The sequence below is a fragment of the Pelecanus crispus genome, chromosome 1 (assembly GCF_030463565.1).
Source record: "Pelecanus crispus isolate bPelCri1 chromosome 1, bPelCri1.pri, whole genome shotgun sequence".
NCBI classification, from domain to species: Eukaryota; Metazoa; Chordata; class Aves; order Pelecaniformes; family Pelecanidae; genus Pelecanus; species Pelecanus crispus.
Genome location: NC_134643.1, coordinates 59254899 through 59281563, shown reverse-complemented (window position 1 = coordinate 59281563; position 26665 = coordinate 59254899). Strand labels below are relative to the sequence as shown.

General features: G+C 53.5%; 2 protein-coding genes across 6 annotated transcripts; one reads left to right on the top strand and one right to left on the bottom strand.

Annotated features, from left to right (window-relative positions):
* LGALS2 (galectin 2) lies at positions 1-1774 on the bottom strand. The gene is made up of 3 exons (XM_009483552.2): positions 1698-1774; positions 1240-1399; positions 1-147 (listed from the first exon to the last, which is right to left on the bottom strand). Exons 1-3 carry the CDS (start codon positions 1751-1753, stop codon positions 1-3), a joined length of 363 nt encoding a protein of 120 aa, XP_009481827.2. The 5' UTR covers positions 1754-1774.
* A 14904-nt stretch (positions 1775-16678) lies between these two features.
* GGA1 (golgi associated, gamma adaptin ear containing, ARF binding protein 1) lies at positions 16679-26142 on the top strand. Of its 5 annotated transcripts, none has more exons than XM_075705185.1 (18): positions 16679-16710; positions 17367-17451; positions 17755-17830; positions 18351-18449; positions 19767-19890; positions 20396-20496; positions 21581-21661; positions 22082-22219; positions 22355-22436; positions 22868-22975; positions 23277-23432; positions 24205-24269; positions 24412-24582; positions 24704-24816; positions 24901-24983; positions 25279-25448; positions 25699-25809; positions 25979-26142. In XM_075705185.1, exons 1-18 carry the CDS (start codon positions 16680-16682, stop codon positions 26087-26089), a joined length of 1905 nt encoding a protein of 634 aa, XP_075561300.1. In that variant the 5' UTR covers position 16679; the 3' UTR covers positions 26090-26142. The 5 variants fall into 5 exon arrangements, with proteins under 5 accessions (XP_075561300.1, XP_075561292.1, XP_075561285.1 ...); XM_075705177.1 differs by having other exon boundaries at positions 24412-24590; positions 24700-24816; XM_075705170.1 differs by having other exon boundaries at positions 24412-24590; positions 24700-24983.
* The last annotated feature ends 523 nt before the right edge of the window (positions 26143-26665 follow it).

The following is a 26665-nucleotide window of genomic DNA, read 5'->3' as shown; positions in this document are numbered from 1 at the left end:
TCAGTTCAGCTTGAAGGAGGTGACCCTGAAGCCTCCGTGGACACTCATGTACCTGATCTTGTCGTAGCCATGCCGGTTGGGGAACTCCATTAGATGCCCATCTGGTAGTCTCACTTGGAATTTGTCTGCCAGCATTTCAATGAAGAACTGGGAGAAGAGAGGGGAGGAAGGGCAGGAATTGGGGACAAGAAGACTAAGAGGTGAGCATCCAGGTGATATACCTGACTGTTACACATAAAGGTCAGACCTGGTCCCTACAGCCTTAAGTAAGGTGCTGGGAGTTGAGCTGAGGGTGATGCAGGAAATGAGCAGTTGGTATCAAGGGTCTGAGCTGGTATCTAGACTATGACCTGGGGACAGGATGATTCCTGGGGCTGTTTCAGCTACTCAGATTGTAAATTCAGAGCAGTTAAACCCAAACGTGTCTTTATACACCACATGGCTTAGATCTGCTCTGAACAGGGCAGAATAAACCTGACACCCCAATGCCCTCAGCAGCTCACCAGGACCTGGGAAAAGGAACTTCGCTGATGAACACACACAAGCAGACAGGACAAGAACACATTGCTGATTATTGCAAATTAAAGGGATCATTTCCCAAAGCTGTCACCTTGCTACCCCTTCCCCAAAGAGCAAGCCATGACTGCGGAAACAAGCTTCCTCTCCACAGCAATAGGAACAGGACTGCTCCTAAATGTAGCTCTATCAACATCTTGGGACATCAGATGGGGTGAGACAGCAACTAGGACAGTATCCCCAGCAGGAGGAGAGGACAGTTTGGCAGCATGGATCTAGGAGTAGTGAGGACAGAAAAGCTCAGGGAGATGTTTTTGGACATTGCTCCCAAACTCTTGGTTGCCTTAAAGCCTGTGTTTGCATAGGAGGGAATTAGGGAGGGAAATAAGGCAGACAGCAGCAAGGTCCCACTTCTTGGAGACCCCCTTTACCTTCATACATGCCCCTGGTGCATGTATGCTGGGCAGGTGTCGGGGTCAGGAAACACTTACAAAGCCTGAGACAAACAGGGCTCACACAAAGGTCCCAGAGGAAGCATTGGAGTTTTGAAGGAGGAGTGGAAATGGCCATCAGGACCAAAAACCCAGAGGATGAGTGGCTGTTGGGAGGGAGCAGGAGGTTTTGGATGGGACTGGGAGGACTACAGTATGGGAATCTGCTAACCAGGGCCCTCCCCCAACACACACACCCCCCCACAACCCCATGCCGGCACAGACCCCTCACCTTGCTAGTGGAGCCCTTGGAGAAACAGATGTGGTTATCACGATGCTCTTCCTGCCAGGCATCGGAGCACCTGGAGTTGCAGACGATGACAGCCTCATCGAAGCGGGGACTGAAGTGAAATGCCAGATCCGAGGAGCTGGAGCCAAGATTGATGCTGAAGCTGTGGGTGAACAGGATGGTCAGATGCACGGGCAGGGCAGGGCAGGGTCTTTGAAGACCCGAGATCCAATACACGGCTCTGCACCCAATTCCTCCATCAGCACTGCAGGTGCTTAATGCCTCCCGTTTCCTCATTCTGCTCAGGAACCCAGGGAGTTTGCACAATGGTGGTGTAGGGGCTCCCCTAACACTGAGCTATGCTTTTTGTATGCTTTTTGTACCTGGCAACCTTGGAAAACGACCTTGCTCAGCAGCCCACCTTCAGTCCTGGAAAGCCAAGGTGGTTTCTTTGTACTTACCTGTCCTCATCATTGGCTATCTGGCCCTTGATCTTCAGTGTGTCCCCAGCCTTCATATCCAAATTGACGATTTCAAATTTTTCCTAAGGCAGAGAGAAAAATAGTCTGCGGGGCTCCTTCAACCATTCCTCCCCTACCACCACAAGTGAGAGGGTGCTGTTTGGAGAAGGTGCCCCAGCCAGGAGAACATCTACTGCTCTCCACTGGTGTTCCTCTCATGGCCAAAATCCCTCCATGTTGGAGGTCTTGCATGGGCTTCTCACTCAGTGAGGGAAGAGTGGGCTGAGTGAAGCCAGCAAGCGAGAAAAGACATGAGAGAGAGTAGAGATGAAAACAGGCTTGTCCCCAGCAGAAGGAAAGGAAAGCATGACAGCAGAGGTACAAAGAGGGTTAAAGCAGAGGGGCGCAACCCAGGGTTTGGTGGGCAGCATCATCTGCACCCCAAGAAATGCAAGTGGTGAGAGCGGAGGTGGCCATGGCTTGCCGGTCCCTTGCTGAGCTGGGGACCCTGGGTGACAGAGGACAGGAGCAGCAGCCCTTACAGACATCTTCCTCAGAGGGCAGAGTAACCAGGCAGAGAGCCACCAGCAGCTGAGCTCAGAAATGCTCGCACGGAGGACCTTACATCCCTTGACTTCCTTGTGGCTTACACATTAACAGCACTCCCGCCTCTGCAAAGCCCCACCAACTGCTATTAAGCCAGGAGACTTTGATCCAGAGAAATAGCTTCCCTATGTACACTTCCTCTCATTACAGACTTTCAGGCAATTTAATCAATTCCCAGCTTCCTCGGTGGGCTCCCAGTGGAGGGACCATCACACACAGCCCTTAGGGGTGCTACTCCAGCCACCACGCAGGACAAGCCTCTTCCCAGCTGGCCATGGAGGTGTGACCACTGTGTTCACTTTTTTCTGTGCGTAACAGCTCAGCCAGAAGAAGCATTCCAGCTCCTTCCTTTTGTGGCAGGGGGCAGCTCCCAAAATCCACACCAGCACACCAAAATAGTCCCCACCATCCCTCCCCACGGTGCTCTGAGGAAGGGCTCCAAGGGGCTCGGAGGAGCTACAAACAGTCCTTTGCAGGAGTGACATGAGTGACATCCCAGCTCCTTCCCTTCTCGTGGCTCTAGATTCAGCCCCAGCTGTGTGAATTGCACTAGCAATATGTGGGAGCTCTCTGCAACCTCCCATCCAAGCTCCATTGAGACCCAAACCTTTTAGCCATGCACATCAGGTTCAATAGCCCCATCCTCCATAACCCTGAGACATGGGAATGTTGTCCTCACAGGGGAGTGTCACCCCTGTTTTCTCCTTCCCAGGTAAGAGCTACGAGTCAGTAGACAGTGACCCAGATTTGGTTGAACAAATTGGTGGTGTTTTGCCAGACTCCAGAAGTCAGTAGGAAAGCAAGAGGGCTGAAGAGGCCAAGTCTCAGGAGACCAGCAGTCCCTCAGCCCCCTCTCCCAAGCCCTGCAGAGAACAGCTGCATGTAGTCATCCTGCTGCTGCACAGCCAGCTGGGAGACAGCTTCTGCCCTTCCCCAAAACCTCCTGAAGCAAGCAAAGGTAAGTGCTGATAAGCACTCATTCTCTAGAGGTGTTTCCTATTATCAGAGGGCCATAAAGCCCAGCAGGCTTGGGAAATTTGTTTGCTCTTGAGGTCACTGAGGCTGTTGGTGAAACCTCCCCAGGCTGAGCGTGGAGCCAGTGGGAGCAGGTGCTGGGGATGGTGGTTTCTGGCATTGGGTCTGTTTCCCATCATGCTGCTGTGTCCTACCTGAACACACCTTCATGTCACCCTGCTCCCCCACAGCCATCCCAGGGAGAACACATTGCCCAGAGCCCTCGTCTCAACATATCGGAGCATCCCATGAGAGGTTTCACTTTTCAGGAACTCACGTTGTCCCTTTGCAGGGACAAAGGCAGTACAAAGACACTGTTTGCACAGCCACCATCAGGGTTAGTTATCTGAACTCACTTCAAGCCAGCAGGGAGAAACAAACACTTCTAGGGCTCAAGACATTACATCCCAAGACAGACCCTAAACTTGGTCAGAAAAATCCTGTCCTATGTGGCTGGCCAAAGTGACACAGGAATGCTGTGGCAGAGACAAGACCCAGGTCCTGGGCCAGCAACGTAGAGGAGCCTTCCCCCACTTCCCACACAAACCAGACAGAAACATTACCCTCACTGGGATTTACCCACCGACCCCACTGGCAGAGCATGAGGCTGCCCAGGAGGGAGAGCAGCATGTGTCTGAGGGATGGGGAAAACTACCCACACGGAGAGTTATGTGCAGAGCTGCAAGTACCACGGATGTGAGAATACGCAGGGAGGGAGACAGGCAGGAAAAAGGAATGAGCTGCTCAGAGAGGGGCCATGAGATTTTATCAAGATAACATTAACCCCCCTCCTACAATGCTCAGCAGGGGCGTTCACCCCCCTTTTATTTGCCACTGGGAACAATAGTGGGAAACCAGGCAGCAACTCTGCCAGCGCTGGCGACTTCCTTCGTCTGCAGAGCTGAGCCTCCGCATGGTCAGACACCAGCCCTGGGCAGATGGCCTCTCTCATGCAGGGATATGTGCTCCCCACACAGGAAGGGGCTGAGCCTTTAGGGACCCCAGAAGAGATGAAATTCTCCAGTGCAATTGGAGGTGGCGATTGGGGTGATGAAAGGAGGGTGAAAGGGGGAGGTTGGTACTTCCTGCAGACACTGCAAAGCAGAAAGCCTGGGGAAACGGTGATATGATGGGAACGTAAATCCCAAAGAAAGAGGAAAATCAGCTAAAGGGCATCTGCAAAGGGGGAGGGTCTGTGCAGTGAGGAAAATACAAGCAATGGCTGTAGAAGCTGACAGCCACCAGTGCAAGGGTTCCAGGAACCCTTCACCCCCAGAGAGATGATCCTATAATAGGGTACCTGCCTGGGAGTGCCTCTCCAGGGCCCCGTACAGATTTTCATCCTGGCCAGAGGGCAGTTGATCTGTACTGGTGTGGGACACCCATGTTCACCCTGCTGGCACCAGAGGAGGCTTTGCTGCATTCCCAGAGGGTGCCTTGGAACAGCAGAGACCCAACAAGCAGTCACTGGCGCAAGGGTGGGGGCCATGCCTGACTGGAGGGCAAGGTGAGCTTCCAACAGGGAGCAGGCAGGCCTGCAATTTTGCATAGAGAAAACAAAAAAAAAAAAGCTATTTTAAGGAGGGAAGAGACCACTGCAACAACATCGGCTTTCAGCCAGAAGGGTGGCAAGGAAGGTCCTCTGCAGAATGCTTTCACCCCATGAAATGTGGCAGCTCCATTTGCAGAGGTCCCGTAAGGTAGGTTTTGGGGTTAACAGTCCTTCCCAGCCTTCCTGCTAGTCCTGGGGAGATCTCAGGCCACCAGGAGCACCCATGGGATCTCAGGGCCCTCGGGGTGGCTTCAGACAGCAGGACCTCATGTACCATAGCCTAGAGCTGCCGCCGCTACCACAGGGTACCCGCACAGCTGTTGAGAACAGACTGAATGCCACCCTCCCCAGCAGGCTGCCAAGATCCTCAGCAGCATCATTGCTGGCAGCAGTATTTATTTTGTTTTCTTACTCGAGCAGGAGATAAGCCAGCTAGGTGTGAAGCCCTGAGGAAAACCACAGGCTTCCCCACTTCTCAGCCAAGGTACCCCAACCACCCTAGCTGTGAGAGGTTTCTCAGGGCCTTTTGTGGCAGGGGGCAGCCCCTGAAATCCACACCAGCACTGCAAAATGGTCCCCACCATTCCTCCCAATGGTGCTCTGAGCCAACATGTCCTCTCTAGATGACATGAGCTATAGTCCCTCGCAAGAGTGACATGGGTCTTCGCCAGACGTGATGCTCAGCCCAGAAAGGAAAAGGGAGAGAGGGGAAGGTGAGGTGGCCATGCTGGCTGCAGGAATGCTTCAAACCAAGCCCTGTGAGAAGAGGCAAGAGATCCCCTTAGCACCCTAATGGAAGGCTGTGGTTTCAGCTTGGCGCTAATTAGTGGCACCAGAGGAGGACACTGTGGGAAGAAAAAAAGGTGCCTGTCCCATTTTGCACTCAAGGCATCAGGGAGCCTGTGCCGTGGACCAGGCATCGGCGTCCACTCAAGGCAAAGGGAGCTGGAGAGAAACCGTGCATTCTTTCTCGGAGTAGCAGCTGCTCACTCTGCTATTATTTCCTACCGCTTCATATAATTTGTACTCCACAGCAAGCTATTGTCCCTTTCCACTGGCTATTTATTTCCTTGAATAGCCTCTGGGGAAGGATTTCAGTGCGGGAGTAAAGAAAAAAGAAAAACTCCACACAATAAATATCGAGCAGTGACCTGATTTAAACCGTGTTCTCTGACCTCATCTGGGCCCTGGTTGCGGTTCCTCCCGCCAGTTGTGATTAAGCCACGTTTCTGACTTGGTTTCCCCTCCTTATGAAGCCTAGCGGGGAATGCTCCCTGGCTTAGAGGGCTGTGGGGTGGATTTCAAGAAGCTGAGCTCTGGATTTTCAGTGGCCAGGGCTCAGGACAGGACCAGGAAGAGGCTTCCATCACCTCCTGATGGAGCTGCTCAGTCCCCCTCCTGCCAGTCACAAAAATTCCCAGATAGGTTTGACGGGACCAGTTTCCCCTTTAGTCAAGAGGTGTTGATTTGCCTCTCAGCAGATAGTGCTGCCACCTTCACCTGACCGATCCCTAAGCTCTGAAAGCCAGCCAGCTTCCTAACAGAGGAGGACCAAAAGAACAAAAAGTACTTACCTCAGCCAAACACAGAGGTAAGCAGGAGACTGGATAAGCAGGTCTGTGGATTTGGAGGGTGTGAACAGGAGAGGATTGTCCAGAAGATGCAGGAGAAGCTAAGGCAATGATGAGCACAAGGAAACTGGTGCCCATAAGCACTAACCTCCTGCCTGAGAGGATAACCAGAGCAGGATGGCTCCTCTAGGGAAGGCATTGAAGTCTCCACCTTTGGATCAACTAAAATGGGAAGGAACAAAGGACTGGAGGTGAATCTCCTGCCACATCTCATGCCCCAGCTCCCTGACAGTGCATCATCCAGAGCCCCCATGGGAAGTATGGAAGTAGCATCCATGCTCTGAACCTGGGGGCAAGGGATTAGAGGCCATCAGCCTCTGGTACACTCTCCACCATCATCACCCCCCTTCATCTGTAGGGTGCAATTTCTCTTCCTTAGGATGTGGGGAATAAGAAGGAGGAAGGACAAAGCTAGCTGAAGAGCTAAAATGTGGAAAAAACCCACCTTTCTTCAGGGCTAGGGGCAGCAGCAGAGGGAATCTGCACCAAGCAGTGGGGCAGATCAAGAGCACAGGGGAGGGGTGTAGCCTCAGACTCCATCTGTCTCCCTACCCTATCAGAAAGGTGGTGGTGCCACAGTGACTGGCATCTCCCATCTCCATGGGGAGCTCAAATGCACTCCGATGGATGGTTTCCATCCCCAGAGCCAAATTATGTCCTTATACCTTTGCAGGGGAGATCTCTCACAGGCAGAAGTCTGTGGCAACACTTTCGTGAGCCATGAGTTGTGCACAGAGGGTAGGAAGGTAGTTCATGTGCATGGGAGCTGGCTCATAAGGCATCAGGGCCATTTCATCAACCCAAGCATCCAGATGAGTCACGTCTTATGGGTCCTCAGCTTGCCCAAGGGGCAGGAGAACAAACCGAACCAGCAGAGGGTGGGGAAGGGAGGCCAGAGGACTGATTACATGCCACCCAGTTCCATTTCCAGCCTTCATTTCTCTAATTCCTTCCCTTATGGGGGCATGCCAGGAATGTGGGTTGCGGGAAAGGCTTTCAAAAACATTCCTGGAGATAAAAATGCACTTGTGTTGAAAGCTTCCCTACTGGCAAAGAGAAGATGCATAGAAGGCTCATGGCTTCCCCCTCTCCTGGACTTCTGGGATCTCCCAGCTTTACCCAGACTTGCTGGATGAGATATTATTAGCTTAATGGGAAAAGGATCTTCCAAAGAGCTCGCCACAAAGTATCAGCTTCATGAGGTCTTATGCTCCACTTGCATCTTGCACCAAAATATTAAGACCTCCAACAGCTTTATCTTACCAGTGAGTAAGGAAGATGTCAGCCCCCTCATCTTGCACGTGGGGAAATTGAGGCACAGATACCCAAGTTCACATCCAAAAAACACTCTTCTTGTTTGGATTCTCATCTTAAAGCTTCCATGGACAGATTTAAATTTAAAAAAAAAAAAAATCCAGCTTTGCAAACCTGTCCTAGAAGCTAAAAGGAAGCGGGGCTCCCTTGGCTAATGCAGCTCGAGTATCAGAGATGCTGATCTCTCACCACATCATCCACTATCACCACACCATCCACTATCAGTAGGAGGTACTGAGGCATTCAGTGCCTCTGAAAAAAATTAGCCCTTGGGTGGGTCCAATTAAGTCCAAAAACCAGACGCATTCAAAATGAACGACACCTTCCAACAGTGGAAGCCAGGGGACTTCCGAGATGCCCCAAGCCCAACTCCCCTGACTTCAAGGGAACCGTTTCCCACAACAAAGCCAGCATGAGGCCAACTGGCTGGAATTCGAATAAGCAAAAAAGAAATGCAGCATTGCGCCATACACAAAAGGTCCATGGGGACCTCCCTCCATTGAGCTCCAAGCAGCCGTCCCGGATTCAACCCCACAGGACAATAAGGGCATACAGCGAGAGTGACTGCCGAGTCCCCACGCGCAGCAGTCCATCCTGCACAGGGAGAACAAGGTTGCTGGCACTGCGCAACTCGCTTTGAGTGTTTCTCACGGGCTCCAGGGCTGAGCCCAGGCGGGTTGGACAACTCTGAGGACTTGCAGGAATCCTTCAGACAAGCAGAATCTGTCTGAGTCACACGCATGAGGCGCAATGCCAAGGGTGGCTCATCCACTGGAAAAAAAAAAAAAAAGAAAGAAAGAGAAAGAAATGCTAAGGGAGAAATAGCAAGTTTTGAAAAGCCACAAGAATTAACAGATCATGGGCTGGAAAGAAGGGGAGCAAAAAACCAGGTCTGTTCTCCCATGCTCACATCACTAAAGCCAAGTATCCCTCATCCCTGACGGGAAGCAGCAAGCCACCTTACCACCCATCAGCTTTGAGAGGGTCTGAAGGGGTGACCCACCCTGGATCTAAGGCCGTGGCTGAGGTCTGCAGAGGAAGGAGTTGTCAAAATCAGCTTGAACAAACTGCCTTTGATGGCCCTGCAAAATGAAATGGTAAAAACCAAACCAGATGGAAATGGGAAACAAAAGCTGCCAAAAAAAAGAGAATCCAAATCCCAAAATGACTGAGTCAGTGCGGGAAATGGGCATCTAAAGAGGGAACTGCAGGCATCTGAAGGAGACCTAAGAAAAGACCAGGCCCACACAACTGACTCTCCCTGTTCCTCTCCTTCCCTCTTCCAGAGGGAAGGGCACCAGAAATACATGAATCCATGGACCTTCAGAATCAGCCACAGGGAGAAGTGCTGAGCCTGACCTGCCGCAGGAGCTCTAAGGACAACCAAAGTGCAGAGGAGGTCCCAACCCTCACCCGCATGAGGAGTGCTACATTACTTTTTCCCTGCTTCCCAGGAAGGAGCTACAACCACAGCCTTGCTTAGAGTTGCTACTGGGGTGAAGGAGCTTTCGAAGCCAGCACCTGAGCCTGCTGGGTCACGGCGCTGCCCAGAGATGCTTCATCTCCACACAGTACCCCAGGGAGCAGGGCAGCAGCTGCTTGCAGCTGCTTTGCACTGCTGGGACACCTTGTCTCCCTTTCCAGAACTATACTGGGCACTAAGGGCGTTTGAGGACACGCTGTTTTGCCGACTAGTCCCATATGGGCATCCGGTCCCTCTGGACTGCTCCTGTGAGCCTCTACTCCTGTTTCTGACCCATCCCACGTAGCCAGTAGTACATAAGCCCTCATTTCACTATAGTGGATGTTTACTTTGTGTTCCCAGCAGTCACGCTAGGCTGTTTGTTCTCTCTAGCTCTCTTTCCCTTCCCTCCAGTTTGTGCCTCTTCCTGCTGTCCTTATTTTCCCCACCACTGGCAACATACCCGGGCCAGAACCTGGCTGTGTCTCTCTGGCTGCCCCCAGGTTTCTTCACGCTGCTCTCCCCGAGAGCCCCCCGACAGCGAAGCAGACACCCAGCTTTAATTGCAGTCAGATTCCTGGCTGGACAACGCTTGCTCCGAAGAGGGGAAAAGGGCATTACAAACTAAACAATTCGAACATGACTCACACCAGACAAATCTTATCATACATGAAATCAATTATTACTCTACCCTTAATTGGTTTAGTGGTGGACTTGATAGTGTTAGGTTAATGGCTGGACTTGATGACCTTACAGGTCTTTTCCAACCTAAACGATTCTATGATTCTATATCCCAGGCTGAGTACCCCCAAACACATTGCCATTCACCATGCAATAAACAGACTTGCCATGCCGGGAGATCTGATAAGAACAATGCAAGGAGGACCCATGGCTGCAACTGCCACGCAAGCTCCCACCCACACGCAGCTAGCTTATCTCTTCTGTCAAGATGGGACATGCATCAACGCCTGCTGCACAACAGTAGGGAAAAGCTAGTGGAGACCTGCTCTCTGGTCCTGAACATGCATGTAGCACTCCTTACAACACCGTCCCTGAGGAACGTCTCTATTACTCACTCGGTCTCATTAGGAAAGGGGTGGGAATCTTTCCTGAACAGCTCTGGCAGAGACCCAGATCCCCAGAGACCCAGCTCAGGATGAGCTGAAGAATGACCAAAGCCTGCTCTGGACACCAGCGAGCGGCTGGCCCACCGCAGGAGCAGCAGGGCAGCTAGAGGACGGCTGGAGGGAAGAGGTCTCATAGCCCACTCTTAAGCCACGCTGGGACACTGTTGCTTTTATCCCCATTGGCTCCCAGCACGCATCCTCCTCCCAAAATTCAGCCAGAGTGCAGCTATGGGGAGGCAAGCTACTCAAGATGCAAAGCTACCCTGTGCAAGGAGGGAGGTGGAAAGAGGAGCAGCCTCTGCTGGGAATATCTGCTTCTGCACAGAAGAGAGGGACTCAGGCTGCAAATCGGGGATGACAAAGGTGCAACGTGGTTGCAGTAAGACCCAGAACATGGACTGTGCCTTGGAAACGCCCACTGGGCTGAGGGGAACAGCAGCGTGCAGCTTGAAGGCAGCCCCTCCAGGCAGAGGCCATTCAGATGCAGCCGGAGGTGTGCACCTGATCCTTCTCCTGGCTGGGGGACTCATCTGTCAGCAGCACATTAAATGGGGGATACACAAGCTCTGCCCCCATTCTGCTCCCCGAGTCAGTTCCCAAACCTGATATGGTTTGGGGTGGCGAGGGAAACAGGACAAGAGTTGTGCACACATGGGAAGCCCTTGCAGAATTGTGTGCTCCATGGGCAACATGATGGGCTCCTCATTCTGCCTGCCCAAGGCAGGAGAGCCAGAGGGGAAAATTCAACGTGTCTGTGTGCCCAGGCCTGTCTGATCTCCATCACGGAGCTGGCCCCCATACCCCCATGACCTCATGCGCTTGGGCAATGTTTCTTCATAGCATCTCTCTCACCCCGTAAGGCAGGAGGTCAAACATGGCCAGTGATCCATAGCACGGGGTGTCAGACACTGAGTCACAACCCTGTATTCAGCCATGCCCAGCAGACCGAGAGTTTCCCAGTTTCAGTCTGGCACACACACTCTTACCCCACACACTCACCCACAACCCATTGTGCGACATTTCCCATCTTTGGAGAGGGAAAAAGTGGAAAATTAGGGGGTAAATACGCAGGCTGCAGAGGACTGCACTTCAAAAGCCTGCCTTCAGAGTGACCTTGGCTTACAGGGTGTGGCTGTTTCGCTCTTCGCCCTAAAAGCAAGGAGCAGAGCACAGCTGCCATCCATGGGGTTAAACACCCAGCGACACCAAGGCTCTGTTGGGAACAGTCCCCAGCCCGCCGCGCTGCAGCACAGCTAGCTGGCACAGCCCAAAACCACACCAGGGAGGGTTCTAACAACCACATGGCGTGAGCCATCATCCCGAGGCAGCGCTCGGGCCTGGCCCCGCTCCTGTTGTGTTTACTAAGGCAGACAAAGCCAGAGGGACCAGAAAGGAGCCTACAAAAGGCCAGGTTCACCCCCGGGAAATCTGCGTATGCAGACTCTGCGTCTCCCTCCTCCTCCTGTGTCGCAGTTTTCTTTTTATTCCTAACCCCACGTCTGCCATGCCCTGGCGTTGGGTTCACTCCGCTCTGCTGCTCCTTGCCGCCTCCAAAAGCGGGGCCGAAACTGGCTGCGGTGCCAAGCGGCAGAGGCTGAGCAGCCAGGCTGGAGGGAGAGAGCTGCCGGACTGCCTCCTCCTGCCATTTCACAGTCCGGACTTAAGCCAGCGCTGAAGTTTCCTAGGGAACCTGAGGCAGCTGCAGCCAAAGCAGGATCGCTGGCAATGGGGGATTTTCAAGCCCAGGCCAAAACCCATCTATTCAAGCTCACCAGCTGCCAAACCTGAGCCAGCTGCACAGCCAAGAGCACGTGCATTCAGCACCGGGGCACCCCACAGCGGGAATGCCTCCCCCCTGTGCCGCGTTGTAAAAGAGAGGCTGCACATGGCTGCATCTCTGAGCTCCCCAGGCGGCTGCTATGCTTAACATCCCCAGCAAACACTTCACTAAGTCACACTTCGTTGTCGCCGCAATGCAGGGATGTATTCATCATCCAGGCTTGGGGATTTGCTGCAGCTGGGCTCCCTGATTTGCTCCAGGATGCCTAGTTTCATGATCTTAACTCAGATCATGCTTGGATGCCCATGAAAAATGCCTTTGCAATAGAATTTTTCTCCTTCTCCCTCCTGCTGTTCTTAGGACCAAACTGTATCTCAGCAAAATCCAGGCTCTTAAAGCACTTTTTTCCCCAATACGTGTGCTTTCTAATGATGCCCCTTCCATCTGCTAGCAATAATACAGCAAGTCAGGGCTAGAGCAAGAACAGGTGAATCTGTTCACCACTCAAATACCTCTCTCAACACCTGAATTCCGAGTGCACTGTATCAGCAGTGGATCTGTTCCTGTCTGGAGCTGATCTCACCAGTGGTGCAGTGAATGACGTCATCGAGGCTCCCCCTTGTGGGCCTGAGGCCTTTGATGCTCACTTCAGCCTCATAAATTTAAGCAGCACTCTCTAACCTGACAGGTCTTCCTCTCCCTGTTCTGTTTTTGGCTTACCCAGATACATAACCTAGCAGCCCCCAAGCCATAGCTATCACTAGGGCTTCTGTCCTGTCGGTTTTCCTTCATCTTTGCCTGCTGCCGATGCTGTTCCTCAGCAGCAAGAGCGTTCCCGTGTTCTCTGAGCGTCCCCTGACTGTCCCAGACTCACTTGGGGAGACACTACCGGCAATAGCAAATCCAGCTGAGCCTTCCCCAGTGGGTAACGAGGCACTGCCGCTCCCTACACTGGTGAGGAGGGCGCTGCCACCCACCCAGTCGAGGGATCAAGACACCACCAGAGTTGCCCAGTCTGGAAGGAGGGATCGAACACAAGGAAGCAGCAAGCTGCACAGCTCACTCTAACTCTGGTATTTGCTTCTGTTGCCTGCTTGCCTTGCTGAGCCAGTTGCTCTAATGACAGAACCAACATGGAAAAGAAATTTAGTAGAAGGTCAAGGCAATTCCCCAAAGGAAGCAAGTGCAATTATCCCCATGCTAACAACCAGGGAAACTGAGGCAAGGAGCACAGATATGCATTTCCTTGAGTCTTGCTCCAGGGCATGTTTAATTGCAGAGATCTTATCAGCAGGTTTTCTGATCCCTTATCCAGCATCCTGTTTCCTCATTCTGCTCCTGTAGATGCAGAAGGATGCCTTTGATCACAGGGGACAGGTCTTCCTACAGCAAAGAAAAGGGAAACGCTGAAAGAAATGGAAGGGAGCAATCCTGGTGGATGACTGCATACCACAAGAAAGTGCTGCATATGAAAGGGAAGGAGACATTTCCTATTAGATTAAAGGAGCTCAAACCTGCTCTCCCTCTAGAGAGGTATGCAACTCCGTACTTGCCTCTCTAATTGCAACCCTCTGCTGGGAAAGGTGCTTAGAAGTATTGCAAAAGAAAGGAGACTAGCCAAGGTCAGGGAATAGCAGGGCTGCAAATCCAGAGGATTGCGTAAGAAGTGCGTGATCCGAGGTGATATCAGGAGAGGTGCTGCCAGCCCTGTTCTAAGAGAAAGTAGCAGAGGTAAAACTGAGCCAAAAACCCAGGAACTGGCTGCTGCAGTCAGCCGGAGCAGGAAAACAAGAAAAGGGAACAAAAGACAGTAGTACTGAGCTTCAGGAAAGTGAAGGTCTCCAGCAGAACGCCTTCCCAAGGAAAGAGGAATCTGACAGGGGACAGGGAACCTCACGTCACCAGCCAGAGCCAACAACCCAGCAGGAAGCGCACAAAAGCTCTCACTGCCGCACACAAGCGCATCTGAAAAACATCGCAGGGTTCACATAAACACACAAGGCAGAGAAACCAAACAAACGTTGGGACAGAGCGGTTCTGGCTAGCTGAAGATGACCTCGTGGGTAGAAAATCCCTCTCCCAGGCGACCCGGCCACTCCTGCAAGGCCGCCACTCCTGCAAGGTAGCCCTCCCTTCCCGACTGAGGGGGACTTTGCCTGTGTTGCAATTCACCTCGACTGTACAGGCAGCAAGAGTATTTGCTAAGCCTAAATTGATCAGGCAGGAGCTCTCCTGCCTGCTGCTGCCCTCTGCGGGACAGCCTGCTGCAGGGCCCGCCAAACCTGGGATCCCACACCCCTCTGTCAGCACAAGCTTTCCTTTTGCCAGCACGCCAACTACCCAGGCCTCCTGCTTGCATGTAATCACTTTCCTCTGCAACTGGCTACAAGCTAATTATAGTTCCAGTACTTTCATTCTGGAGCAGTGTCAATTACAACATGGAGCGTCTCACTCCATCCAAACCTAGCTTGGGATTCCAGCTGTCGGTAAAAATAAATTGAGGGACGGGAGGAAGGTTTTTCCTCACACGTCATCTAACCACTGTTACAGGGAGCGAAATTCAGACTCAGACCTTTTTGTTGCACTTAGGGTCCTTCTTATATGGAAAGCAGATATAACCAAAGGGGAAAGACTCTTAAATCTATGAGAAATAAAAACAAGGTTTGAAAGGCTGCTGCTGACACAACTGTTATGCATGAGTTCACTCACCATTGTTTGCAGCCAGCTGAAAAGAGGCACAGCCTTCCATTCATCCTAGTCTTGCTAACCACTGGGTGTTGCCAAAGAGAGAAAAATAAACAACCTCTGGACTCAGACAGATCGAAACCTGAGCAAAAAGGGGCTCTGAAGCACCAGGCTGAAAAGCCACTCCCCTGTGGGTTGGAGAGAAGAGATGCATGCCTTCTACACAGATCATACATGACCTGGAAGAGCAGTATCTAGGCCTCGGTCTCCTAAAGATGACTTAAGGATTCTCAGAAAAATCAAAGAGGTAGTAGTGACAGGCAAGGCTGACTCATAAGATTAAAATAACTTATGTAAAACGTGCCCGAACACAGCAGAGGGAAGGATGTGACAGTTTTCTATGAAAGGCACTTAAAAAAGGCTTTGTGATGCAAGGCTGTAACAATTAAAAAAAGAATTACATTCAAGTGCCAGAAAGTGCCTTTTAATGGCCAAAAATTCCTCCCCAAAACAATGGTTATACATAAGGAAAAGACATTAGGTGTGACATCAGGGCAGTTCCCTCGCCTGCCATCTGCGGGATTAGCTCTGTAAATGAGTGACCCAGCACAGGACCACTCTGACTCAGACCTCTGTCTCCAGGATGAGACACTTTAAGGCTGAATAGGCTGTATCATATGTGTGCTCTTACTGCAGAGGCTCTGGCAGGGCCAGCCCCAGCAGGCAGCTTTGAGCACCGCCGCTGATGTGGCACACCAGGGACTCTTTGAACAGGCGGAGGCCTTACGCTCCCCGAAGATCGAGTTGGCACCTTTCACTAGCATTATTTAAAAAGAAGGAAAAACAACAACAAAAGCAATAAATCACCACCAGGACACAGACACACTGTTCCCTCCAAGACTGCTGGAGCACAGAGAAAACAAGCGGTATTAAGTAACACAGGGCTGGCCTGGATTACCAGAGCCGCAAGGAGAAAGAGGACAAATAGAGTTTATATTCCTGGAGCCCTTAGTTATTTCCAGGGCTTCACCAGCCTCCCCCCCTCACCTGCCTGCCTCAGCTGCTCAGCCAGGCAGGAGAAGGTCGGGTCGGGTCAGGCCAGGCCAGGCCCTGCCAGGAGAGGACTGGCAGCTGTTTAAAGATGGCTCCGACCAGGGCACGGGAGCTTGCTTACTAGCATTCATAATATCTCTTAAACCACCCCGAGACCCCGTCTGCACAGCCGCGAAGGCCTGAGGAGAGCCACCAAATCCTGAGGAGAGGCACCGGGCCCCAGGCACCGGGCGCGGCTCCCCTCAGGGCCCGGCGAGCACGCACGGCGCATGCGCAGAGGCAGCGGGCTCGTGTCCTTTAAAAGGACACGCGGCTCCCCCCCTCAAGGCGGACGTGCCCTGTCTCCGCACCGGAAGTGGCCTCACCTGCCAGCACAAGGGTTCTTCCGGGAAGGGCGTGGTTGGCTTCTGTCCCTGTAGCAGCTGTTTTCCGGTGCTCTGGCTTGCCCCGCTCTCATTCGCTCCCTAGGTCCTTCTTCTGGAGGCCTTCCGCTTCCTCCCCCATCCCGCGCCTTTCTTTCCCCTGCGCGGTGAACGCTATAGTGGACCGGGGGTGCGCGTCGGCAGGGGGCGCGCTGGGAGCAGCGGGGGGCGCCGCTCTGCGCCGCCAACTTCCGGCGCTCTATGGTGAGGCCGTGGGAACGGCGCCTCTAGAGGGTTCGGTGCGTTCTCCATGGCTCGGCGGCGCCGGGCCGGGCGGGTGGGCGGCGGCGCGGTGCTGCCCCGCTGAGGAGCCGGCGGCCGGCGGGGCCCTCCGACATGGAGCCCGAGACGCTGGAGGCGTGCATCAGTGAGTGCGGCTGGGACCACCCCTCCTCTCCCCTTGACACGGCCCGGCCGCGCCGCCAGCGGGCCCTGGGCCTCGCCGCTACTGGGGCCGGGCGGGGGGGGGGTGGTGTGGTGTGTAAATGGGGGGGGGGGGGGGGGTGCAGGTGTGTGTGCGGACATTGGGGTGTGAGGGAACGGGGGATGCTCCAGGGTCCAGGCTGGGAAGAGGCTGGGGGTCACATGTAGCAAGGTGTCAGGGGCTGGCCCGCCTGCGTGTGGAGGGGGTGGCTTTGGGCAAATGGGGGTGTCAAGGCCGAGGGTCCTCACCCTGGCTGGGTGAGGATGGTGGGTGGCTGTGGGCATGGCTGTGGGTGCACCTGGGGTCTGTGGATGCGACCCCACAGCCGAGCGTGGGGCAGGGAACATGTGGGCAGGGGTCCGTGCAGCGACGGTGGGTCAGTGTGCGCCGCTGGCATGCCGGTGGGGAGGTGGTGGTGAGGGAGTTTGTGTACAGGGCTTGTACAAGTGGACACGAGCATGTTTTTGCCTTCCCTGCCATCCTCTGTCGATGCACCTAGTGGAGTTGGCACAGAGGGAGCAGGGAGCATTATTGCCTCTCACCTCCAGCGGGTGGGAGCCTGAGGAGGCTTTCTCACCGTCCCCTTCTCCCACCTGCAGACAAAGCAACAAACCCTCTGAACAAGGACCTGGACTGGGATGGTATCAATGCTTTCTGTGAACAGCTCAATAAGGAGCTAGAAGGGTAAGTGCTTCTTCCTTCCTCCAGGCTGCTCTGTGTTGTGGGCCTGGGTTATGATTGCCCACCTGGTAAGATTCGGCGGGGTTGTCCTGAGAGCTGAATAGGCACAAAGTCCCTCAAAGTAGGGGTGGGTGCGGGGTTCTGGTCCACTAACAGAAGGTTCCCACATGGTTTTAGTGCCTTAGCAGTGCCTTAAACTTGGAACATGCTCTTCAACCCTGGATTCCCAGGTAGAAACCCAGGTACTACACAGGTACTTTTCATCAGTAACCAGCTAGGTTTTTTTTTTTGCCTTGCTCCTTCCAGTCCTCCACTTGCTACACGACTTCTTGCCCACAAGATCCAGTCTCCACAGGAATGGGAAGCTATCCAGGCTCTCACGGTAAGGGCATCTGCAGGCTGGTGAAACTAGACAGAGGGCCAGAGTGTGGGGTTGCTCCAGTTTGACTGGAGGAGCACAGGAAGCTTTGAACTCTGTCTGAGAAGCCCTGGAGCACCTGAGCCCTTGGGTGGGAGAGGGGCTGAAGGTGGTTCCACAAGAGAGGAGGGGTGGCTGGTAGGAAAGGTCTTGTTCCTAGGGAAGGATCATAGCCTATTGAAGTTGATGGGAAGCTTTTTGTTCCTTTAATGTCATTGTGGATCCACACTGTGAAGCCCCAGTATTTGTGAACTCCCTAAGGATATCCCCTTCCATGGGCTGTTCTTGTTTCCTCCAAAGAGGAAAATCTTCTTGCTTCCCTTTGGGAGGGTGATTGGCCACCTGAGAGGGAAAGATGGTGTCCCTCCACCCTGCTGTGAGGATAGTTACAGGCTCTGAGCCTGGCGAGGAGGGAGCAGGAGGGAGATGGCTCTTGAACCCACTGCTCACCCTGTGCCGGGGCTCACCTGGCCCCTCTCCCCAGGTGTTGGAGTCCTGCATGAAGAGCTGCGGCAAACGTTTCCATGATGAGGTGGGCAAGTTCCGCTTCCTCAATGAGCTCATCAAAGTGGTGTCACCCAAGGTGGGTTCCAGGGGGTTGTGCTGGAGGGCACCAGAGCCTGGTGGCAGGAGGGCTTTGGGAAGAAGTAGGGCTGAGCAGAAAGGCCAAACATCCACTGGGATGTGGGGAAAACAGTGCTAGTAGGAAATTTAGTCCTCGTTCCCTGGTGAGTTTTCCAGTGGGAAGGTGAGCTTACACCCCTCTGCTCCCGGCTCATTCTTGATGCAGGAAGCTGAGGGCCAGCTAGACATGATGCAACCAGCACTTGTGAGACTACTGAGCTCATCTCCGTGCCTGGAATCACCTTTCCTGCATCTCTGTTGGGCGCTCTCTGTACTGCATGGGCTCAGGAACCTCCCCCAGCTTTGACCTCCCCTGTCATGACCATGTCTCTTTGGGGTGTCCCAACCTTGTTGAGACGCTCTCAGAGGGCAAGCCCAGGCCTGGTCAGTGGTGCTTTGGCAAGTCCATCTGAAGCACTAAGTCATTACCTGCTCTTCTGCTGATGCTGCGGTTCCTGCAGCAGAACAAGCTGTGTGTGCTCTCCTGTTCAGTCAAGGTAATTAATACCAGCAAGTATAGAGTTAAGGGAACACAGACTAAATATGACTAAGGAAAACCTTCATCTGCCACTCACAGCTTATGATCTGTGATGAGAAATAGTCAGGGACAGTGACAGCAGCATCCTAAAGTCCTCTTGCTAGGCACACTAGAGAATGTCCTCTACTGTAAGGCACTGGCCTCTGGTGGCACATGCACTGTTTCTACCACTAGTGCCCCCAGCAGACCCACAGGAGAAGAGTGGAGGATGATTGTATGGCAGGGGGAGAGCTGTAATGTTTGGAGTTCTCACCGCTGGGTGCTGATCGTCTGAGGCTCGCCTAGTTGTAAAGGGTGCCGGACACCTTGTGCTGGAGAGTGCCCCTGAGAGAGAGGGCTGGGCCCTGCCCCGGGGACCATTACCCACAGTCCTTCCCCTTCCAGCCCTGCTGTCCCCTCCTTCCTGAAGGGCTGCCTTGCCAAGCAGCTTCCATTAGCAGTACCCTTTCCTTCATGAGGCAACAGAGACCCGCCTGAGCCTTCCCACCTGTCCCTGCTTGTCATTGAGGGGTTGTTGCTGCAGCATTTCTCCCACCTCTCGTGTTTCCTGTGGTGGAAACCAAGTGCAGCATAGGACATGTTGCAAGGGCCTCATGAGCTTTCCTGCTTGCTTCCTCTTTCCTCCTATGTGTGCCGTTGGGAACGGTCTCACTTCTCCTGGGGGAGGGGAGGAGAGGAACAGGCCAGGCTTGCAACGGTTCAGATCAGCTTCAAGCCACCTCTTCTCTCTTCCTCTAGTATCTTGGCAGCCGGACACCAGAAAAAGTGAAGTCAAAGATCCTGGAGCTGATGTACAGCTGGACATTAGGGCTGCCTCACGAGGTGAAGATCTCAGAAGCCTACCAGATGCTGAAGAAACAAGGTGAGAGGCAGTGCTCTGGAAGGGGGAGGTGGACGGATGGTTTGCCCTCCCTCCTTTTTTGTCTGGGCAGAATCCAAAACAGACTCTCCCTTTCCTGTGCCCAGACCCACACATCCACCAGTCTGCCTGATTCAGCAGCAGGGGCAGGCGAAGGAGCGGGTGCATTGTGGCTCCTAGCTGGGCAGGGGTTGTTGCTAGTGGTCTGAGTTGTTTGATGGCTTGGAGGGGACACTTGCTTGCTCCTGCAGGGGATGGGTCACTGGAAGGGGCTGGGGCTGGAGGGCTGTGAGTGCTTTGGCCGTCAATGATTTTTCTAAGATAGGATATTGATGGAGAGTGGGAGACAGTTCTTGCATAAAATCCAGGATCATGGGTAGTGGGAGCAAACCCAACCCCCCTCAGTCCCAGCTGGGTTTGGTGGCCCGTTAGGGAAGAAATGACCTAGGTGGCAGTGCCAGCCCCAGTGGGTGAGTCGTCCTGACCTCTCTGTTTATCTCTACTGCAGGAATCGTGAAATGTGACCCAAAACTGCCTGACGATGCTCCTTTTCCGCCTCCTCCCCCTCGGCCCAAGAACATAATCTTTGATGATGAAGAGAAATCCAAGGTAAGGGTTCTGTGCAAGGAGAGGCACAGGAGGCAACATCTTCCCTGCTCTAGGATCTCCTGTCCTCCTGGGGTGGAGATCCAGAAAGATTCAAGGCCCCTGCTCCACATGCTGTGCTTCAGAAAATGCATCACAGGAATGCTGAGGGCCCACTCCAAAATCATGACAAAGAAAACAGCCAGAGGTGGGGCATGTGGGTCTGTTTGAATTTTGGAGCTCTTAGTTGCAGGATGGTGCAAAGGGTGAAGCGCTGACATTAGCCCAGCGATTCTGGGAGGTTTGCTGCTGTGTGGTCTCCAGGCTTCTGCATTATCTGTCCATGAGGTTTAAATCCCAGCCCCAGATACTGCTGCTGTTACCTCTTCCCCACCCCCAGCACTGCCATCTGCTTATTGTCCACCTACTTATACCTTCCTGGACCCATCTTGTATTGCCTTTCCATCAGAATTATGTCACCACTCAGGCAAACCTCTGCTTTACCAGTGCTGATAAATTTAAGCAATAAATTAGGCTCCTGTGGGTCTACTTCTGCAGCAGAAGTGTGACACCAGTTTGCTGCAGGGGGTATATTTTGCCTCCATGGATCACAGTGTGCAAATGAGGATTTGTAGGTGGCCAGTGGGACTGTTCACTGACTACAGAAGGGGAGAGAAAGTGGGAGCTCTCCCTCTTCAATTGCACCTGTGAAGAGGTCTGCATAGGAGTCCATTGCAATCCTATGGCAATTCCTGCGTAACCCAGGCTTTCTGTCTTTCTCAGTACTAGAGCTGCTGTGCTCTGGGGTCTCCATAGTGCATAATGGGCAGGCAGGAGCAGGTTTTGAATGCAGGGGATCTTCAGGGGAAGACCTATCTTGCATAACTAGAACCACAACGGGAAAAGGAAGACCAGTTGTATTTCTTCTCTCCCTGGTCTCTGATAGCCCACCAGCTCTTGTGGCTGGGCTTTCAGACATCTGGCTTTGTCCGCTGCCTCTGCCAGATACAGGTTTGGGGCAGGGGTAACTCTGCTGGTTCTGGTGTTGCAGGAGTGACTCTGGCTGCCACACCTCGGTGCGGGCTCAGAGGTGCCTTCTCTTTTGCAGATACTGGCTCGTCTCCTGAAAAGTTCCCATCCTGAGGACCTCCGGGCTGCCAACAAGCTCATCAAGGAGATGGTTCAGGAGGTGCAGCTGGGGAGAAGGGGAGCTGGGGGTCATGGTCTGGATGGCAGTGGTTGGCACCAAGGGAGCAGTGGCTCTCTGTCCTTATGCAGACATATGGAGCTTCTGCCCAAAATTTTGCAGCAGCAGCTGCTAAAGAATCCTTGTGTCATTTCTGCCATCCCTTGGCTACCTGGAGGAATGGCTCTGAGTGCTTTCTGTCGCTCAAGCCATGCTGCAGCATTGATCTGTGGCAGTTTCATCCCTGTTTGGCACGTGCTGGCCCAGAGACAATCTGGAGTTTTCCACTGGAGAGGGAACTGTTTTGAGGGCAGCATTGCTGTGCTTAGACCAGGGAGTTGGGGTGTTGGCTGGCCCAGCCTTCCTCCTTTTCAAGTTGCAGACAGGAGCAAGGACATCCTTTCCCCTATGCCTCCCCTCCAGGACCAGAAACGTATGGAGAAGATCTCCAAGAGGGTGAATGCCATCGAGGAGGTGAACAACAATGTGAAGCTGCTGACAGAGATGGTGACAAACTACAGCAGGGGAGAGACAACGGAGAGCAATGAGGACCTAATGAAGGTGAGGAAAGGCCCATCCCAGCATCCTCCCTGAGCTTAGCAGAGATGGGTGACCCTCAAGTTCTTCCTGCCTGTTTTGCACCCCCAGCTGAGCATCCTGCTGCTTGCCTCAGCACCCCTTTCTCCTCTCTCTCAGGAGCTGTATCAGCGCTGTGAGCGCATGAGGCCCATGCTTTTCCGGCTTGCCAGTGACACAGAAGACAATGATGAAGCTCTGGGTAAGTGTATCTGGCCTTTCTCATTCTGTCCCCTTCTCTCTCTGTCTTCTTCCAGGGAGCCTGTGCTTGGGCTACCCATGGTATGGCATCTGTCAGCAGCCGCCACTCTGTTTGAGATGGCTGCTCACTGTAGGTTAGTTAATCTGTGGCTTGGCACTAAGCGGGGACATGTGGCAGCAATCAGCAGTGTAACAGGCTTCCTCCACTTTGCTGTAGGAACAATGCTTGTGCTTGTCCTGCTGAGACTGCCATGGACGTGTCAATGTACCCTGATACAGTTTGCAGCAACAATTGCAAAAATGCTATCTGCAGTGGGCTGCTGTCAGCTCCTTGCGCCTTGCTTTGAAGGAATAGACAGAGTTGGGGTATAAAAGTCACTCTCTTTGTTTCTTCATGATTTTTGAACTTACTTCCCATCTATTCCATTTCAGCGGAGATCCTGCAAGCCAATGACAATCTGACACAGGTGATCAATCTCTACAAGCAGCTTGTGCGGGGAGAAGAGATCAATGGGGAGACAGTGGCTGGTCCCCTTCGAGGTGAGGAGCCTTGGGGAATGGGGACAGGAAGGTCAAGCAGAGGGACCCTGTTGCTCGTTTCCTGTAATGTCAGAGAAGATTGATAGAAGTGGAAAGGTGAAACCTGCAGGAGGTCAGAGTGGGTCTGGTGAGATGAAGAAATGGCTTGTAGAGATGACTGATGCACAAAGAGGGGGAATTGGAAGGGAGAGCAGAGGGGGAATTCCCTCTCCCAGGTGTGAGGAAGGATGGGAACTGGCCTCAGCATACTGGCTAAGGACTGGATAAGGTTTCTGTCTCTCAGCTTGTTCCTTCTTTGCAGGCAGCACCTCAGCGCTTCTGGATCTGTCGGGCCTGGATCTCCCAGCAACAGGCCCTTCCTACCCAGCCTTGCCCACCCTTTCAGGTGGCTCAGCAGTCCCCGTGCCTGACCAAGCTGGCTCTGTCTCCTTGCTGGATGATGAACTCATGTCTTTAGGTGAGGCCAGAGCAAAAGCTCTTTATTCTCTCCTTGACTCAACAGTCTGCCTGAATGGTTCTCCTTGTGGCAGGAGCTTGAATGGGGGAGAGCTCTGGGAGAGGTGAATAATGAAAGACCAAGAGGTGGCCTTCACTTTAGTGTGAGGGAGAAGAAGGGAAAGTCCCCGCTATGATTCTGAACTTCAGTCCTGTGGTGTTTTCTTGACTAGTCCAAGAGAGCCTGCAGGGATGTGCCCTCTGACTTGCTCCGGGAAAACTGACCTGGCAGGTAAATCAAGAGTGATGCAATGGCCATCCAGAGATGGGATCACAAGGGTGGGTCACCCCCAGCTCTTCATGTTTACTCCTTGCAGCTGAAGTCATGAGCTAACAACAGACGCGTGGGACTTCCAGAACTGTTCACATGCAAGTCTTGTGAGGTGTCAGTCCTAGAAGGCTCTAGAATCCTGCTTTTTCCAACAAAGTGTCTGTTTCCTAAGATAGGTGCTTTGAGTACATCAGCATGAAGTAGCCAACGTGGTCAGTGGAGCTTGTCAGCCCAGTAGTATTCAGTTTTCTGCCAATTGCAGTGAGAACTAGACTGTAAATGAGGATCTCTGGGCAGAAAAAACACTGTCATGCTCCCAGCTCTTCCCCATGCAAAGGTGGGAGCCAGAGATGGAGACCACATTGGTGGTTCTGCCCTGCTGCTTCTGTGTCTTATTCAGGCCCTGTTTAATGCTTTTATGCACTTGGTAGCTAAGCTTCATGTTTCCTTTTACCCCTGGCAGGCCTGAATGACCCAGCACCACATCCTGCCCAGGCTGGTGACAGCAGTGGCTGGAACAGCTTCCAGGTAACGTGCTAGGAGCCAGGGCAGAAGGTGGGGAGGGTGGTGAAAGCAACAAATGGAGTAGGTAGGGAAGTGTCCCGTGTCTGATGGTTGGTGCTGATACGCAACCCTGCTTGGGGGGCTCTCCTGTGCACTCTTTTTACAGTCATCAGATAGCAACGAGCTCAGTACCACCCCTATCACGGCAACGCCACCAGTCAAAGTAGATGCTGGCGCATCCTCCCCCAAACCTTCTCCTCTCACTAGTGGCCTGGATGACCTGGACCTCCTGGGCAAGACTCTGCTGCAACAGTCTTTGCCTCCAGAGTCTCAACAAGTGCGATGGTAAGCAGGGGTAGTGCAGCCTCGCATCTCTCCACATGGTTTCCATTTCTGGGGTGCTGGACACAACATTTCAATGCCCCATTCCACTCCTTGCTCTCTCTCCCTACAGGGAGAAGCAGCAACCACCCCCCCGGCTCACCCTGAGGGATCTCCAAAACAGGAGCAGCTCTGGCACCACAGCCCACAATCCCAGCGCTCTGCCCGTGCTCCAGAGTGTTTCCCCTAACCCCACACCGCCCCTGACCTCAGAGCTGCCTGCCCCTGCTACGCTTCCTAAAGCTGCCACCACACCAGCAGGAAGTACTGCAGTCCCACCACGGCCTCCTGCCACCACGCTGCCCCAGGAGATCTCGCTGGCCAACATCACTGTGCCTCTGGAGTCAATCAAACCCAGTGAGCCGGGGTGAAAAGAGTGGGGCGAGCTTGGGGGGGGGGGGGGTGTGGACTGTTTGGAAAGGAGCCAGACAAATCAGGGAAGAAGCAACTGGACAGGGTGTGAAGAAGGTGCAACAAACCATGCATGTATAGAAGGGAAGAATGTGAGGAGACTTCTTGCTTGTTGGATTCTGTGGAGGTTGAGGAGGAGTGGTATCTCTCTCACTTATATGGAGTTTGGGTGATGGGGAGAGGTTGCTGCAGGGCCAGTTCCCTCCTGGCTGACTGCTGCCTGCCTCTGCCTTTCCCACAGGCAGCATCCTCCCTGTGACAGTGTATGATCAGCACGGCTTTCGCGTCCTCTTCCACTTTGCTAAGGATGCCCTGCCCGAGAGGCCCGATGTGCTTGTGGTGGTGATCTCTATGCTTAGCACAGCCCCGCAGCCCATCCGCAACATTGTCTTTCAGTCCGCTGTCCCCAAGGTAAGGTGGCTGCTGGAGCTGAGGTCCCCAGACTGGGCTGAAGTGTGATTCTCCCTTTGCAGGAAAGGCGGGGGGTTGGAGAGAGCTCTGTGGGGCTGAGAGTGAGCTGTGTTGCCTTCAGATTAGCAGGAACCAGCACAAATGTTTTTCTCTTTGACTAGACAGTGGAAGCTCCCCAAACATGGGAGCAGGGCCTTTGGCTGCCAAGTATGCCCTCAGGAATGTGGGATGCTCTTCTCTCTCTCTCTAGGTGATGAAGGTGAAGCTACAGCCTCCCTCAGGCACAGAGCTGCCAGCATTCAACCCCATTGTCCACCCCAGTGCCATCACACAAGTCCTGCTGCTCGCTAACCCACAGAAGGTAACGGCACCGTCCCTGGGGCATGAGCAGGCTGGTCTTGCAAAGCCTGGCTGCCCTGTCCCTATTCCCTCTGCTCTCTGCAGCTTCCTAGAGGCCTGAATGGTTTGTGCCTCATGACTTTCCCCACGCACACACTTCTGACTGCTTTTCCTTTCTCCCCTGTCTCCAGGAGAAAGTGAGGCTACGATACAAGCTGACTTTCACCATGGGAGAGCAAACCTACAATGAAATGGGGGATGTGGACCAGTTCCCCCCACCGGAGTCCTGGGGAAACCTCTAGGGCCGCACGTTGCAGGCACTACACTGCAGAGTCCTTGGGAAGCCAGCCCTGCGGGGCTGGAGCAGCCCGAGGAGGTGGGGAGGGTGGGTGGGGGACTGCTGCTCACGCTCTATTCTCCAGATGGCCGGGCAAGGGCCAGAGGGAGCGTGCCTCGAAGAGGAGAGCAGAGATGCCAGGAGATGTTCATCCCACAAAACTAGGAGCAGAGTGGAAAGCTTCATGTGGGTGAACAGTTGCCTTCCCTGCTCTTCTGAAGGCGTCACTCCCTCCCCAGTCTGTCCAGCTTCTCTTCTAACCCTGCTTTCCCCGTAGGTGCAGTGGGGAAAAAGGCTGGGGAGCTTTAACAGCCTCAGCCTGGGGCAAGGTCTAGCAAAGGAAGATCATGTTCCTTGTCTGTCCCCTTCACGCTTCCCAGCCCTTCAGCTGCTTCATGCTCTGCGGTGCTCCCTCTTGTCCCCCTTGCTCCCTCCTTGGAGCTGGGCCAGTGGCTCCCTGTCTGGTGGGATCGCACTGGAGCTGGTGCGGAACAAGGATGAACAGAGACTGGGTGTCTTTACAGCACCAGAAAGCAGGCAG

Bases quoted from the DNA above. Each gene is read 5' to 3' on its own strand.
- LGALS2 (XM_009483552.2), bottom strand. From the start codon at position 1,753: ATGAAGGCTGGGGACACACTGAAGATCAAGGGCCAGATAGCCAATGAT. The intron at 1,400-1,697 runs GTAAGTACAAAG...GTTCACCCACAG, and splicing joins ATAGCCAATGATGAGGACAG to CTTCAGCATCAATCTTGGCT. The intron at 148-1,239 runs GTGAGGGGTCTG...CTCTTCTCCCAG, and splicing joins CCAAGGGCTCCACTAGCAAG to TTCTTCATTGAAATGCTGGC.
- GGA1 (XM_075705170.1), top strand. From the start codon at position 16,680: ATGGAGCCCGAGACGCTGGAGGCGTGCATCA. The intron at 17,831-18,350 runs GTAAGGGCATCT...CCCTCTCCCCAG, and splicing joins AAGCTATCCAGGCTCTCACG to GTGTTGGAGTCCTGCATGAA. The intron at 25,449-25,698 runs GTAAGGTGGCTG...CTCTCTCTCTAG, and splicing joins TTCAGTCCGCTGTCCCCAAG to GTGATGAAGGTGAAGCTACA.